General features: G+C 40.4%; 1 protein-coding gene across 3 annotated transcripts in view; it reads right to left on the bottom strand.

The window, feature by feature from the left end:
• GABRB2 (gamma-aminobutyric acid type A receptor subunit beta2) overlaps nt 1-18,137 on the bottom strand; it is a 477,172-nt gene that overhangs the window by 115,415 nt on the left and 343,620 nt on the right. For all 3 annotated transcript variants that reach the window (XM_033927785.1, XM_033927783.1, XM_033927784.1), the window contains exon 5: nt 14,558-14,640. In XM_033927785.1, coding sequence (XP_033783676.1) covers nt 14,558-14,640 — 83 coding nt within the window. The remainder of the gene's footprint in view (nt 1-14,557; nt 14,641-18,137) is intronic.

The raw sequence follows: 18,137 nt of genomic DNA, 5'->3' as shown, positions 1-18,137 counted from the left end.
GACTAAAATGGTTAAGGGGCTGGAGGAGTTGCCATACTGTGAGAGATTGAAGAAACTGGGCCTCTTCTCCCTTGAAAAGAAGAGATTGAGAGGGGACATGATTGAAACAATCAAAATAGTGAAAGGAATAGACTTAGCAGATAAAGACAGATCGTTCACCTTCACCAAGTTAGGGAGAACGAGAGGGCACTCTCTAAAATTGAAAGGGGATAGGTTCCATACGAACATAAGGAAGTTCTTCTTCACCCAGAGAGCGGTAGAAAACTGGAACGCTATTCTGGAGTCTGTTAAAGGGGAAAACATCCTCTAGGGATTCAAGACAAAGTTGGACAAGTTTCTGCTAAACTGGAGGTGAGGCTGGACTCATTTAGAGCGCTGGTCTTTGACCTGGGGGCCGCTGCATGAGCGGACTGCTGGGCACGATGGACCACTGGTCTGACCCAGCAGCGGCAATTCTTATATTCTTATGGTCTGTCCTAGTATATCAATGCTTATGTTCCTATGTTCTAAAGGAAAAGTATTACTACTGCTGAGGAGGAGTGTGGGATTTCAATCTTGATGGATGAAATGCTTTCTGCTAACTGGCCCTTTGGTGTTAAATTTTAGGATTTGCATACTCATATTACAATAAATAGCAGGTAGAGGAAAGCATATCCAGCTATTTACTGTTCATTCACTAAAGCCTATTGAACTTTCAAATTTACATGTAGGAACAAGGTAATTGTAGTACTGTCCCACTAATATCATTTCTAACCAGGTTTAATAGGCACATTAAGCCCATGGTGCATGGTATACAGTTCACTGAGTAAGTGCTGAAGCTTCTTTAATCTGTACTCAAAAAAAGCGAACAGAATGTTGGGCATTATCAAAAAAGGTATCACTACCAGAACGAAGGAAGTTATCCTGCCACTGTATCGAGCAATGGTGCGCCCACATCTGGAATACTGCGTCCAATACTGGTCGCCATACCTCAAGAAGGACATGGCAATACTCGAGAGGGTCCAGAGGAGGGCAACGAGGATGATAAAGGGTATGGAGAACCTTTCATATGCCGAACGGTTGGACAGGCTGGGGCTCTTTACCCTGGAGAAGCGGAGACTGAGAGGGGACATGATAGAAACTTATAAAATCATGAAAGGCATAGAGAAGGTGGAGAGGGACAGATTCTTTAGACTAGCAGGGACAACTAAAACAAGAGGTCATTCAGAAAAACTGAGAGGAGACAGATTAATAACGAATGCAAGGAAGTTCTTCTTCACTCAGAGGGTGGTGGACACCTGGAACGCGCTTCCTGGAGAGGTGATAAGACAGAGTACAATTCTGGGGTTCAAAAAGGGACTGGATGACTTCCTGGAAGCGAAGGGGATAACAGGGTACAGATAGAGTTACCTTACAGGACATTGAGCGAATAGGGTATGGATATTTTAGGTTAGGTAGGGAACACTTCCAGGTCATGGACCTGGGGGGCCGCCGCGGGAGCGGACTGCCGGGCACGATAGACCCCTGGTCTGACCCAGCAGAGGCAATGCTTATGTTCTTATGTTCTTACTTTATAGCTGGGTTGAAACCAGTTTCTGCATGAATTTTAGAAAAGACTCTACATCAGCATTTCTATGTGTACAAGTAGTTTAGATGGAGATGCACTGATATTCCATAGTATATAGAGAGAGGTTGTAAATTTAAAAGTCATCACCAACATCTTTTCTCACATCAAGCAGGACTGTGGGGGAAAGACCTAGAACAATTACTCGTGCCTACTACCTATGGGGAATTCAGGAAACGTCTAAAAATACATCTATTCCTGAAATACTTAGGAAACCAGCCTATACAATCTTAGTCCTCAACAAATGATCTCTAGAACTGTCAATCACCAAGTCTATACTTTGTTGATTCCACTAAATCTTTAATCATTGTAAACTGCATAGAACTTCACGGTCCTGCGGTATATATATATATATATAAAAAAAAAAATTTGTTATTATTATATAAGTTACGGGGCTCATTTTCAAAAAGATAGACATCCAAAAGACAGCACTTGGACGTCTTTACTAGTCAAAGCATCCAAGTGGGAATTTGTAAAACAGACTTTCTAGTTGTTTTGTCTCCAGTGCATCCAAATCTTAAAGTGGGTGTGTTAAAGGTTTGTTGGGTTTTTTTTGGGGGGGAGCTCAAGGTAGCCTTAGGACTTGGACGCTAATCAGGCATAATCAAACCTTTAACATAAGGTCCTGGGCTTTTTTTTTTTTAGATGTTTGGAGATAGACCTGTTTTAAAAGCATCTAAATGCTAAAAAGATGCCCAAACCTACCAAATGACCACTGGTCACAGATCCTCTCCCACCACCCAAAGATGTTTAAAAAAGACCCTGTACATTCTAGCCTATATTACGGGGAAGGGGGGGAGGGCAAGCCCAAGCATCTTCAGATGTTATCCCAGATATTTGAGCCCAGAGAACAGAGGTACTGCAGCAAATTTCACATTAAAAGTTCCAGGTACAGATGCCACCATATATTGTATGGTGAGCCCTCCAAAACCTATCACCTACATTAAGATGACATCTGCAAGCATAAGGGCTATTGTTGTGGGTATTTTGGGCGGGTTTTGGAGTGCTCACCATATACTGGTATCTGTACCTGGGACTTTTAATGTGAAATTCACTACAGTACATCTTAAAAGAGCTCAGCTGTCTGAACAGTTTACTAAGAATGCAGGCTGCCTAGGGGAAAACCTTTGTGCGTTTTTCATGTGGACGCATTTATATTCGAGAATGGCCAAAAAAGATAGACGTACTAAGGACCAAAATGTCTACATGGGTCATTCAAAAAAAAGAAAAAGAGATAGACGTCTTGCTTGTTTTGAGAATAGACATTTTCTCTACTGGATTTCTGGACGTCTTTCCCAAAATGTCCAAACTCAGACTTAGACGTCCTATCGAAAATGCCCCTCCACGTGCCATATATATGTACATTCAGGGGAGGAGTGGCCTAGTGGTTAGAGCTGCTGCCTGATCACCCTGGGGTCGTGAGCTCAATCTCAGCCCAATCCCTGTGACTCTGGGCAAGTCACCCAACCCCCCATTACCCCAGATAACACAGTTAGGTTATGAGCCTCCCAGGACAGATAGCTCTTCTAGTCTTTAAGACTATACAAACCAACGCTCCTGCATTTATAGTTAGGCTTTTGATTCCACAGAGCTCATCGAGAGTTCTTCAATCTACTTCACAGTCTACCCTTAATGTTCCTTCCTTGAAAATTATCGTAACACGCCGTGCTTCTATTTTTTCCGTAACTGCGCCAATGATTTGGAATTCTCTTCCTTTATATATAAGACTCGAACAAGATTTGCAGAAATTTAAGAGTAGTTTAAAGTGCCTTCTTTTTAAAGAAGCCTTTAACTGAAAATATAATGTCCAACCTAGATGTAATATCTTACGATTTCAGCCATTTTCAAATTAAGATTTATTTGACCCCACCTCCACCAGCAAGCCTTTCTTCTTACCCTCCTTATATACTTCCCTTTTTTGTACTTTTTCTTCAAAATTGTATTTCCTCCCCTCTTTCCTATTTCCTATTGTGACTTTCAAAAGCAAAACCCCCGAAGTAAGTCTGGTAACGAATTATGTATATGTGATTTCTTTAAAATCATATTTTTACCATAAACTTGAAAAATACTTAGGAGTACCTGATTACTATTCAATGTATTGTAAACCATTTTGGGTGAATCTCTTCATGAAAATACAGTTAATAAATAAATATATGTATACTGCTACTGAATCTGTGAACAATTTGAAAGGTAAAGATTGCATGTTTCAAATTGTTTTATTGACCTCCTGCTCAGTATTAGGGTTTTTATATTTCTATTTCACTTTCCTTCAAAGGAGAACTCAGAGTGACTCCCAGCATAATCAAAATATAATAAACATAATAGGATATAAAAATATTGCAAAACACCAATAAAAACAAATGTGTTTATCCCTCTGGAAATTTGAGGACTGCCTTCACAGTTGGGATTATTATTATTCATGAGAATCTGGAAGCCAGCTTTAAAGTGCTTAAAGAAACATTATATTAAAACTGTTTCTCTCTCTTATACAGTGAAGTGTTGTTATGCTACGTTTAAATAATCATGGAAATTTCAAAATCAAAGAAACATGAAAATGTCTTCCAAATGAATTTCTATACATGTTGATGAACTCTAAATATATATATATATATATATATATATATATACATACACACACACACACACACACACACACACACACAAATAAAACTAAAATAATAATTAAAGATATCCAAAACTTTTTTTTTTCATATACTTTGTTTGTTCAGAGTCACTCTACCTAGTATCACCACCAGGGGTTGCTCATGTGTTAGTCCTCAGGTCCTCTGTCTTGGAGGATACTGCTCATTCTGGAGCCAGCACGGTCTGGGAATAGTATTGGTTTAAAAATAGAGCTCCAATCACATGGCCCACTCTTTATCCTAAGCCACTATTCGCTCATAAACTTCATTTCCAATAAATGACACCCCTCTGGACTTTGTACGTACTGCCAACTCTTTATTCAGCTTAATGGATTATATAGAACTACCTTCCTTAAACTGGGAAGGGCGACTGCCATCCCCAAAGTTTACACCTTTATTCCAAACAACTAAAAGCATCAGTTTCCCTCACAGGGTTCCAGTTTCAACATCCATAGGATTCAAACCCTCTTAATGGCTACAGGTAATATGATTTCACTGTAAACAAAACTCCTGCTGTACTGGAATTGTTAGTCCATCATATATACAATCTGGTCTGGTGGAACATCTAAAATTCCAGATAATGATAACCAGAAGAGTTTTGTTTTAAACGGAGGCATTTCATAGACATCCAAGGCATAATTGCATCCATATAAGATGACAACAGATGAAAACACATAATCAACTGGAAATTATACAAATAAACTGCAGATCATCCGCATATAATCGATACTGTGCTCCAAGATTTGAAAGCAATGTACCAATCGGAGCCATAAACAGGTTGAATAACAATGTTGAACGAGAAGAGCCTTGAGGTACCCCATGGTCCATAGGGAAAAATTTTGAACGTCTACCCTCACCTAACACACAAAAATCTCCTATTACTAAGGAATGAATGGGACAATTTTAATACAGTTCCAGAAATTCCAAATGAACGTAACTTATCCAAAAGTACTGATTCACAGTAGCTCAATGGTTTAAAGCACTTCTTCCATCTTCCCAAGGTTGTGAGTTTAAACCCTCAGGATATTCAGGTACCCCAGCACATACTCCAGTTTTTTTAGTGACAATCTGCTATCTAGGTGCATACAGATGATATCACAATGATGTCAAGATTGTGAGTCAAACATGTCCACTTGTTCGGAGCCACAGCCACTGTGAGTAGGGTTTTTCTTCTTATTTTCTTAAACTTTGGGAATTAGGTTTAGTATGCAATATATATATAATATAATATAACCCTAAGCGCGCATGCGCACTCTTGAGCTGCGTGTTTCATTTTCCATGATCTGTAGGTCACTGGCAGGCAAGAGTGCGCATGTGTAAGGCAGATCATCGTCGTCGTTGCCCCCCCCCCCCCAGTGTACCCCTCACCGGCACACGTGAACCCCCGTCCAACCCTCCCTTCACGCAGTCTGGCCGCTACCCTTAATCCTTGCCATCCCCCCTCTTCCCTTCCCTTCCAGTGGAGCCAGGAGGTTTGACGGGACCACGGGAAGGGAAGGGGGGTAGCAAGGGACTAAGGGAGCAGGCCAGACTGCGGGAAGGGAAGGGTAGGGGGAAATGCTGCTAATGCTGCTCAGGGACGTGGAGGGGGAGGGAAATACTGCTGCTGCTGTTGCACAGATAACTGGGGGAGGGAGGAAAATGCTGCTGTTGCACAGATAAGTGGGGAGAGGAAAATGCTGCTGCTGCACAGGGAAGTGGGGTGGGGGGGGGGCACATGGAAATGGAGGAGGAGGGAATGCTGCTGTGGAGAGAGACAGATAGAAAGAAACCAAAGGGGGCCAGGGAGAAAAACAGACAGAAAGAAAGACAGCGGGAGGGAGAGAGACAGAAAGAAAGACAGACAGACATATATTCTAGCACCGGTTAATGTAATGGGTTTAAAGACTAGTATATATATATTTCATGTGCTTTGATAGAGTACAGTACTCCCCCAATATTCATGAGGGTTCCATTCCAGGAACCCCCGCAAATGCTGAAAAACCACAAATACGTTTTTTAGTAGGGAGACAGGAAAGGCAGCCGGAGCGCTGACGAGTGCAGGAAATCACTCGTGGTATGCTCCAACCGCCTCTTCCTGTACTAAAGTCGGGCCTCACCAATATCAAAGCAGCTCCTGATTGGTGAGGCTTGACTTTAGTACAGGAAGAGGCGGTCGGAGCATACCACGAGTGATTTCCTTCACTCACCGGCGCTCCGGCTGCCTCTCTGGCTGCCCTCTCCTGCCCGGTCATTCGCAGTTGGAAAATATCGCGAATGACCGGGACAGTGAATTGCAGACTGCAAATTTGCGGGGGAGCACTGTAATGCATTATTAAACATATTTTTTTTCATTATTATTAAAGAGGAGTATTCTTTATCCCCCAAAAACATAATATCCACACACCTATATGTGTATGCCTCCGGCACACCTAACTTATGCCTAACTCACGCCCAACGCATGCCCAAAAGTAGACCTGGTTTTGCAATGCCTACATTTTAAGCGAGAATATAAACATCTTAGAATGCTTAAGAATGTGGAGCGCCATGGATGTCCATATTAAAACCATGCCCATACCTATCCAGTTAGGCGCAGCTTTTTCCAATGTGCCTATTCTGTGAATCGCACAAAGCCTTTGGACATCTAACTTCTAATTATTGCTTCTTAAAGTCATTAATTCTGCTTATTATTCAATCTATTTGGATGCCTAAGTTTCTGGACGTCTACATTGTGGACGACTAACTTTAGGCATCCTTTATAGAATTTGTCTCAAAATATCTAAATCATAATATACAATAAAATCATAAGTAAGCCGTACTTTGATGCGTAATGATCTTGACTCACTGGAGCAGTATGTTTATGACTTACAAATTGAAAGTCACAAGCAATTTGAACTAAACAACACTACCTATGAGTCTATTCCCTTGTTCTCACACAAACCCAATACCTACTGTGACCCAAAACAACTGATATAGAAGAAAAACACATCCTTTTAAAATTAATAAATAAATGAATAACAGAACATCTTCACCACTCAGTGTACACGTCTTTAACACTTTTTACTTTAGCCACTTCCGCACAAATTTAGCAGCGAAACAAAAGTGGAACACAATTGGGCTTTGATTGCAGTATTTCACCAAATTGACGAGCCACTGTTCTATTTCTGCCACAATTTTGTCTAGCCACAACTACAACTAAAATCAGATATTATAACTTAGAGCACGTTACTCTAAGGGCACATTACACAGTTTGTACTTTTCACAATTCCATGTACTTCATATTTAAACAAATATGAATCTACATAATAAAACCAAAAGCTGTGTAAGTTTCACAACAAAGACCACCAGACATAGACTGACAGAAAATGTCCTTGGGTCAGCGGATATTACAAAGAATTGTGCCATTTGAGATAGAGAATGACACGGTGACAGAATTCATCACCGTTCCCATCCCCGCGGATAACCACGGGAAACCATCACTTTAAGGAGAGAGGGAAGAATCAGAGTATAAGTGGCCCTCAGGCCTTGCGTTGAAGAATGCTTGTGTAGAAGGACTGAGGTTGTGGCAGACACTAAAGAATGACACGGGAGGGTTATTAGTTTTTCACGGTGATATCTGGGGGGGGGGGCCAAATGAAGCTCTCCCTGCATACACACACACTAGCCACCCTTTTGATAATCCTCCTCATTTCTAGTTGGAAAGCAGCAGCAAACAACTTACCCACCACAACCACATCCTCCAGTACAACCAACTTCCAACTTCCCAACAGAAGAATACTCACATCAAGAAACTCGAACCACCACGCCAGCACTCAACACTCCATCACTGTTACCTGGAGAAGAAGATCAACACTTCCGAAAACAAAATCTCATCCATCTCCCACAACACTCATATACCCGGAAACAACTCACATTCCCCAGACTGACACGACCTCCCTTACATGTGCCTATGTTAACATCAGAGCACTAGGACCCAAAACAGAAAACATAAAAAATTGGATAAAAACAGAAAAACTTGACTGCCTATTCCTCACTGAAACCTGGTTAACCTCAGACACAGACCCTAGAATAAAAGAAGTATGCCCGCCAGGATACAAAATAACATTAACCTGCAGAGAGAAAAAAAGAGGAGGAGGACTAGCAATAATATTCAAGAACTCCCTAACTCTAAACATACTTGAGAAAACATCCACTCCACAAATGGATTTCCTAGCGTGTCAACTCATAAACCCAACACTAAAAAACTCTCTAAACTGCTTGCTCTGCTACATAACACCAGGAAACTGGACCACAGTGAGACCTGAATTTGAAAACTTCATCTACCAAAACTCACTAACAGCTGAATATAACCTCATCCTAGGAGACCTAAACCTACACCTAGAAGACACAACCTCCACACCAGCAAATAACTGTCTATCCTTCCTCAATGCCTTATCCTTCCAGATCCTAAACCCACAAACCACTCATGAAAAAGGTCATCAACTGGACATTGCTGCATTCATGTCTCACCAACCATCCAATCCAGCAATCCAAACTCCTAACGGAACATGGTCCCCATCCCTATGGTCAGACCACTACATTTATAACTTCAACATCAATTGGACCAAGACCAAACACACACCTCAATCAAAAAAAACTACATATACCTCACGCAAACATATCGACCCAACCATTTTCTGGTCAAAGGTAGACGAAACTATCCAAGACTGCGACCCAAAAAACTTCATCTCCCACTGGAAAAATGTATCCACCAACATCCTTGATGATCTGGCACCCCTACAAACCAAAACCAGAACCAGCAGGAAATCAGACCAATGGTTTGATAATTAATTACTCCAACTCAAAAGACAGTGTAGAAGATTAGAAAGAAAATGGAGAAAAAAGAACCAAGATCAAACAAAAACCGACTGGAAAAAAATCAACAAACAATACAAAAATCTACTAAAAGATAAGAGGAAAAGCTACTACACTAATCTCATAGGCACGGAAACCCAAGATTCCAAAAAAATATTCCAAATCCTGAAAGAATTAACAGACACCAAACCATACACTACCACCACGAACACACCTCCACCATCACCCACCCTCTTAGCAGAACACTTCAAGAACAAAATCACCAACACCAGAGCCACACTCATCCTTAACCCATCCCATCAAAATCCAACCACAATCCACCCTACAGGAAAAGAGGCAATCGCAGCAGACAGAATTTGGACTCAATTCCCTAACATACAATGGTCAGAATTCAACAAATTCTACAAAAAATACAGCCATGCCTCCTGTGACCTCAACCATTGCCCCTCATATCTCCTTACCACCTCCAGTGTAAAATTCCGCACCATAACTCTACAATGGATCCAATTCACGCTCACAGAAGGCACATTCCCTGCTGACCTCAGCGAAATTGTCATCACCCCAATCCAAAAAGACCCAAAAGCACCACAAAACCTCCCATCTAACTTTAGACCTATAGCCTCAATTCCGCTATATGTCAAAATTATAGAAGGCCTAGTAGCCAAACTCCTCACCAATTACATAGAGGACCATAACCTACTCCACCCCATGCAATCAGGCTTCAGAACAAACTTCAGCACAGAGACACTACTAGGCTCCCTTATGGATACCGTCAGACAACAACTTAGTACAGGGAAAAAAAATGCTACTCATACAACTGGACCTATCGGCGGCATTCGACCTAGTAGACCACAACATCCTTCTACAGATCTTAGATGCAATAGGCATCTCAGATAAAGTATACTCCTGGTTTGAAGGATTCCTAAAACTCAGAACCTACAGTGTAAAATCAAACAAAGAAAAGTCAGAATCCTGGTCAAACCCCTGCGGCGTACCACAAGGATCTCCACTATCCCCTACCCTCTTCAATCTCTACACTGCTTCTCTAGGAACGCATCTGGATAATCTAGGCATAACCTCCTATAGTTATGCGGATGACATCACCATCCTCGTCCCATACGATCATTCTAAACCTACCATGACAGACAAACTTCACCAAACACTTGAAGCAGTCACAACCTGGATGAAAAATCACAAACTTAAACTCAACCAAGACAAAACCAAATTCATCCTCCTAGAAAATGACAAAATCCAAACCACAACCAACCTAGACATAAACGCAACCAAATATCCCATCCAAACCACCATAAAACTACTAGGCATGACCATAGACAGATGTTGCACAATGCAACCGCAAATAAATAAAACAATTCAAAAATCATTCGCAATCATGAGAAACCTGAGACAAGTCCGAAAATTCTTTGAAAGAACACAATTCCAACTTATAGTACAATCCCTAATACTAGGTATATTGGACTACTGTAACATACTCTTCCTCCCATGTCCTGCAACTACGATAAGACAACTCCAAACAATCCAAAATACAGCTTTGAGACTCATCTACTCATTGAAAAAACATGACCACATCACTGAAGCCTTCATCAACTCACACTGGCTCCCAATCCAAGAAAGAATCCATTTCAAATTTTACTGCATATTATTTAAAACCCTACACGGAGACAGCCCATCATACCTGAACAACCGCCTCATCCAAGCACCCAGTACCAGACACAGAAAAACGCACTCACCATTCATACCCCCCCCAATCAAAGAAGTAAAAAGAACAAAACTACACGACGGCCTCCTAGCCACTCAAGCCGCAAGACTGGACAACCAGATCTCCAACCTTCTGATGACCACCCCAGACTATAGGACATTCAGAAAAGAAATAAAAACCACACTTTTCAAGAAATTCCTGAAACAGCAATAACAACACGACCTCTAAATGCTCTTAAGATCTACAACTTACCTCTCTAGCTAATCATTGTAATTCTGTCTTTTTTAAATTAACCTTTTGTAATCCGCCTTGAACCGCAAGGTAATGGCGGAATAGAAATCCCTAATGTAATGTAATGTAATGTAATATCATTTTTTATCATTATTTTTTATATTAATATTACCTCATGTTCTAATTTTTTATAAAAAATAATAATGACTATTGAATGATTAATATCTACCTTTCTAGCTATCATTTAGTACAATCCGGCAAGTTAATTGTTGCATTTCTGAAGTTTTTGGTGAGTTAAGGCTGAGACATTTTGCCATCATTTAATTATAACCTCTGTGTGGTGAAATCATCTCAGAAACTTAGGGAGGTTCAGTACACTAGTAAGATTTCAGACCGATATGTTTAGGTTGTAATTGCATTAGATATCATGTAAGGGCTTAGGATACAGGGATTGAGGGATATAGATAGAGGTAAAGATAGGATCATGAAAGGGTATAGATTGGAAAAAAAAAAAAAAAAAGGGATTAAAGGGTTTTAGACAAAGGATCACTTACAGGTCATGGATCTAATGGGCCACCACGGGAGCGGACTGCTGGGCGCGATGGACCCCTGGTTTGACCCAGCAGAAGCAACTTCTTATGTTCTTATGAAACAATATCATTAATGAATTTTTATAAAAACATTTATTCATTTTGGATTAAGTATCAATATGATGTATAATAAATTAATTAGATTGGCATGTTGGGATTTTGGTTCTCATTTTTAGAAATTGATACATGTACATAAGGAGGAATTGACCCTGATGAAACCAAGTGTGAAAAGGTTGGGCAGCCGTTGGGCATGAAAGGTAGGTACCTTCCTTTCATAGCACCATAAGCACTTTATATTTCTATTTCTATAGAGCCTGTTAAATATAAATTTAAAATACCGTATTTGCCGGCGTATAAGACGACTTTTCAGTACCTTAAAATCCTCCCCAAAGTCGGGGGTCGTCTTATACGCCGGGTACTGTTTACATGCCCTTAACATCTCCTTCCTTCCCTCCTTACGGTGCTTACGGTACTAGTAAACCTGCCGGGACATCAGCGGGGCCATGGCGGGACATCAGTGTGACAAGGGTGCCAGCTCCTTCATCCTGCGCAGCGGGAAGCAGCGGCGCTCTGGCCCCCACCCCTTTTCTCTTGACTACGTCTCTCGCACATGCGGCCGTGTGTGGAGTCTAGCCCTTAAGGAAGTTGCGGGGGCGAACAGGAGGCTTTTGAAGGCTTTTAAAGGGAAACTGTCATGCCAGCAAACTTGCTAGGGACTTGCCCGGCACTTGCTCTCTCCCTCTATGTGTTATCTTCCTTCTATCATTGACAGTTTCAGTTTGGTTAACACTTTAGAAAACAAATAGCATGGCAGCTCCCATGGGTTTATTGTTCTATTCAGCTTTAGTGAATTAATTAAAATTGTTGAAATAAATTCTGATGTTCTTTTAAGTTTTATTTGTTGTGCGGAAGAAGGGGTAGTTTTATACGGCGAGTATATAACAAACTCTATATTTTAACTGTAAAAGTTGGGGGGTCGTCTTATACGCCCAGTCGTCTTATACTCCGGCAAATACGGTAAATCAATTTGCACACGTCACTTTACCAAGATCGATGATGAACACAACACCCCAGCAAGGGCATGAAAAATTAAAAAGTAGTGCCTTGGGTGTTTGTGGTCTGGTAATTAAATCTACTTGATATAAGTTTGTTCTCCATCTTATGCAAATTAGTCTATTGAACAAATTTGTATTCTTCCTTACTTCCAATTGATTCTTTAATATGAAACACAGCCCCAAGTGCTTCTGCCCCACCAACTGTGCCACAGCTAAGCAGAAGAGACAAGTTTCAAGTTTATTTTTGACTTATTGAATCGCTTAATTTAATTTGCTAAGCGATTTACAGATAAAAAAAAAGGTAAATACATCAGATTAATTATAAAAGAATACATAGGTTTGACACACTATCGTACAAAATAATAAATAATGTCATACAAACTAACAGATACACGGGGGAAGAAAGGGTAGAACTACAATCGTATGTATAAAAGAGAACGTAAATGGTAAAAACAACAGGTAGGGTAGATATTGGGAGAATAAAAAAAAATTAAAAAAGGAAAAAAATTTAATAGTAATCGTTAATTAAGCTTATAAATTAAATGCATCTTTAAAAAGGAAACTCTTCAAAATGCCTTTAAACTGTTTCAGATCATTTTCTTCTCTTAGATACTGGGGCAAGCTGTTCCATAATTGTGGGGCTATTACAGAAAAAATATCAGGACGATGAGTTCCAATGACTTTTAGTGATGGAACTGTTAAGAGTTTTTGATTGGTAGATCTTAAAGAACGCGATGTGCTATGGGGAATAAGTAATTTATTAATGAATTGGGGTTCATTTGTAGACAATGTTTTAAAAACTAAAAGTAAAATTTTAAAAGTAATACGATGGGCAACAGGAAGCCAATGTGACTCAATCAAGAGCGGAGTAACATGGTCAAATTTTTTGCGGTTGTGTATTAATTTGATGGCAGTATTTTGAACGATTTGAAGATGCTTTTTCTCTTTTTGGGTGACATTTATTAATAAAGAGTTACAATAATCAAGCTTTGAAATAATTAATGAATGAATGTAATGTAATTTATTTCTTATATACCGCTACATCCGTTAGGTTCTAAGCGGTTTGAAGAAAATATACATTAAGATTATAAATGAGAAGTAAGAAGGTACTTAAAAAATTCCCTTACTGTCCCGAAGGCTCACAATCTAACTAAAGTACCTGGAAATTAATAAAGAAGAGAAAATAAAGATGGTTGAAAAAAGAAAAATTCTATGTGAATTTATAGGATGGAAATTAAACTGACAGTGAAGAACTGTATGAAAAATACATATGGAATTCAGTTAGAGAGGGTAGGTTACAATCTATTTATGGTATTTGTTTAATTGGAAGGTGTTAAGGTGGGTAATTTGGGGGAAGGTTATCTGAAGGTAGGTGAATCTTCTGGAGGTAAAAGAGGAGGGGTTAAGATATTTGGATGAATTTTTTGAAAAGCAGTATGTTAATTTGTTAATATGTTAAGTGATTTTGGCTCTAAAAATTTGGATGGGATGGGAAGTGATTTTTGCACCCCCATCTTCCTTGCCATGCCGCGTGCAAAGCCCTCATCGGCCCTAATTCTCTGATCCTAACTTTCCCTGTTTGTTCATATAATATATGCAACAAATCGTCAGCATAGCGGCAGATACAGGGTGTGAAAAAACAGCAGCTCCTTTCTTCGTCTTGGACGCTGCCTCTTAGACAGTCTCTCAAGGGGTTTCCTGAGCTTGTGTCCCAACTGGCCATGTTAATTGATACAGACATAATTATGGTATATATATATATATCCATATAAGAACTCTATGCTTGAGGGAGACAGGCAGAAGAGCAAGTGGTTGCTCAGTCTTAATATTCAAAATGATTGTGCTGTTCAAAAGTTCAGTTCTAAAACATCATAAAATGTACTCACAGCTCTCAATCTCCAGAGTACAGTTCTGTTCATCTAGTGGATATCGTCTTAGATCCATCATACAAGCAGCTGTTGTTGTAATTCTAAAGAAAGGATGAAAAAGGGCTACTGTTACTTACTATGTCCGGTTCATAAAAACGGAGGGCTCCTTTTACCAAGCTGCGTTAGGGCATCGACGCGTGGAATAGCATGCACTACCATGCCACGCGGGCTAGACGCCAATGCCAGCATTGAGCTGATGTTGGTTCTAGCCACGTAGCGCGGGGTTAGTGGGTGCGAAAAACGCTAGCGTACCTTAGTAAAAGGAGCCCTGAGAGGGAAATATACAACAATTTCACTGATAATGCACAATAACAGGTGGACTTTGCATCAGCAAATAATATATCTCTCACAAAAAAGATTTTATTGGTGGAAAGGAACATTATAAAATGTTTAAAAACGTGTATTTATGTCAAAAGTATTTTCAAGCATAAATCACTTAAATGTCCAGATCTATGCTTACAATTTCAGTCACTTACTATCCCCTCTCACTTAGGGGAGGCGTTATACAGTTATTTTATTTGATATACCGCCATTATTAGCAAAAAAAAGTCAAATCAAAGCGGTTAACAATAGATAAAAATCAAAGGGAAATAACAATAAAATAAACACAACAGGGAAAAGTATCCCGTACAATTAACAATATTAGACACAAAATGACAATCAAGGGCAGGAAAGGTTTGCAATATCAAGAGGTAAGAACAAATAAGGTAAAAACAAGAGGATGGGGAAAAAGAAAAAAAAAATGTGAGAAGAAGAAAGCAAAGGAAGAACTAAACCGAAGTGTTAAGAACTAGGGTCAAACGCCAGTTTGAAATAATAGGCTTCCAAATACATAGTAACATAGTAGATGACGGCAGATAAAGACCCAAATGGTCCGTCTAGTCTGCTCAACCTGATTCTTCTTAGCTATTTCTGGGCAAGAATGCAAAGCTCTGCCCGGTACCGTGCTTAGGTTCCAACTACTGAAGTCTCCGTCAAAGCTCACTCCAGTCCATCTACGCCAGGGGTGTCCAACCTTTTGGCTTCCCCGGGCCGCATTGGCCAAAAAAAAAAAATGTTTCTGGGGTCGCAGAAATGCGCAAACGCTGCAGCAAAACAGAGGAGGGAGCTGGCAAGATGGTAAATACCTGGGGGCAGCAGAGGAAAACAATGCATCACCCTTGACCGGGACTGCACAAAATACTTCACGGGGCCGCAGGTTGGACACCCCTGAATTCTACACCCTCCCAGCCATTGAAGCTCTCCCCAGCCCATACACAGACACAGACCGTGAAAGTCTGCCCAGTACTGGCTTTAATTCTTCAATATTTACTATTATTTTCTGATTCTAGACCCTCTGTGTTCATCAATCTCATTTTTTATGCCATATTTAGGACGCGCTAACCCCTGTGCTACACAGAAAAACTAACGCCAGCTCAATAATTGGCATTATCGTCTAGTGCGTGCGCTAAAACCACTAGCACAGCTTAGTAAAAGGACCCCCTAGTTACTAATAACTGGTGTTAACAGTAAAATAGCACATTTTAACAGTAGCCCACATTGATAATTTCCTCTCCTAATTAAAGAAAAAGAAATGTATCTAGAAATCAAAATCACTGCTTTATGTAATAAAAGTGAGCCAAGTATAGGACAATCAAGCCATTGTGACATCACTGATGAGACTGGCTCTTAGGCACTGGTGGAATGAGGCATTATGACGTCACAATCTCAGCTCTACTTCTCGCACTGAGAGGGGAAGTTATCAACATGGGCTACTGTTAAGATATGTTATTTTACCACTAACTCATATTATTTTAGCACTGCTCCAACTTTATGCAATACTAGTATTTTAGCCCATTACATTAATGGGTGCTAGAATATATGTCTGTCTTTATTTTTGTCTCTCTCTCTGTCCTGCTGTCTTTCTTTCTGTCTGTCTCTCTTCCTGGCCCCCTTTGCTGTCTGTCTTTCTGTGTCTCTCCCTGTCCTTGTGTCTTTCTTCTTTTCTTTCTGTCTCCCTTTCTTCCGCTGGTGCTAGAATATATGTCTGTCTTTCTTTCTGTTTCTCTCCCTACCCCTGTCTTTTTCTCTCTGTCTCTCTTCCTCCCGCTGTCTTTCTTTCTGTCTCTCTCCTTCCCTGGCCCCCTTTGTCTGTCTGTCTTTCTGTCTCTCTTCCTGCCCCTGTCCATGTGTCTTTCTTCCTATCTCCTTCCCTACTTCCCTGTGCAGCAGCTGCAGCATTCCCTCTCCCTCCATTTCCCTGTGCATCATCATTTTTTCCCTCAGTTTAGCTTCTCCTGCCCCTCCTACAATCAGTACTTTAAACTTCGGCCCGGCCTGTAGGTCAGGGGTTTCTCGGGCTGACCGCCACCCGCTGCTGGTGGCTCCATGCTCCGTGTTCGGCCACAGCGGCCTGCAGTCGCTGGCAGCCGCCACGGCCTGCAGCCGCCTACAGCTGCTGCAGCCTGCAGCTGCCGACAGCCGCCGCGGTCTGCAGCTGCCGACAGCCGCCACGGCCGACATCCGCCTCGGGGGGAAGAGAGAAAGAGACGGAGATTCGCGCGCATGCGCACTCCTACCTGCGGTGCCCTACAGCTCACAGAAAACAGGAGCACGCAGGTGGGAGTGCGCATGCGCGGCTTAGGGTTTTATTATATTAGATGACAGTATCTCTCAAACTATGTGCCCCAAAGAGATTCCGTGTGTGTCATGAGAGATTCCAAAATTTTACTTTATTTTTTTTAAATTCCTTTCATAAGTATGCACTAGAATAGATAACATGTACATCACATGCACAAGAGTCTAACAATGTTACAACCACCCAGACAAGCCTTTGATGTGATTGGTTCTTGAAAACTAACGGCAAGCCATTTTATTTTTATTTTTATGCAGTAGTTATCCTAAGTTGAGCAACAAGGCAATCAAGGCTTTGTTAATGTTTGGATCTTCTTATTTTTGCAGACTTGGATTTTCAGCTCTGACAGAAATTAAATCGAAAAAAAGGAGAATGCCTAAATATGGTGTGTTTGCTTGTCAACTATAGAGCCACATTTTGAGTTAATTTGCACTCAAAAACAAGCACATCCATCGCATTGATTAACAATTCCATTTTATCTACTTTAGTTTCACCATTGTTACAATTACCCATCCATAGTTTAAAGAACTTTAAATAAATAACTCTCAAATTTAATTTTTTGTTGGTTTTGCAATTATATAATTGCAATTATAATGTGCCGTGAAAAACATTTGCTCCATTTAGCAAAAGGGAGGTGGGGAGGGAGAGAAGTGCCTTCTTTTATAAAAAAAAAAACTAATTTCTTGTCTAAAACTTTCAACATCTCATATATAATCATAACATATATATATATATAAAATCGGATGTATGTGTGTATATATGTATGTTCCAGCATAACTCCGAAATGCATAGACAGATTTCAACCAAAGTTGGTATGCATATCACTTACTATCTCGGAACAATGTGGGGGTGGGAAGGGGGTGACGTAAAAATTATCAAAAACAACAGATTTTAGTGTCTACCCCATAGTGTTTTTGGCCTTGC

This window comes from Geotrypetes seraphini, chromosome 18 (assembly GCF_902459505.1).
Source record: "Geotrypetes seraphini chromosome 18, aGeoSer1.1, whole genome shotgun sequence".
Taxonomy (NCBI): domain Eukaryota; kingdom Metazoa; phylum Chordata; class Amphibia; order Gymnophiona; family Dermophiidae; genus Geotrypetes; species Geotrypetes seraphini.
This window is presented reverse-complemented; position numbering and strand designations above follow the sequence as displayed.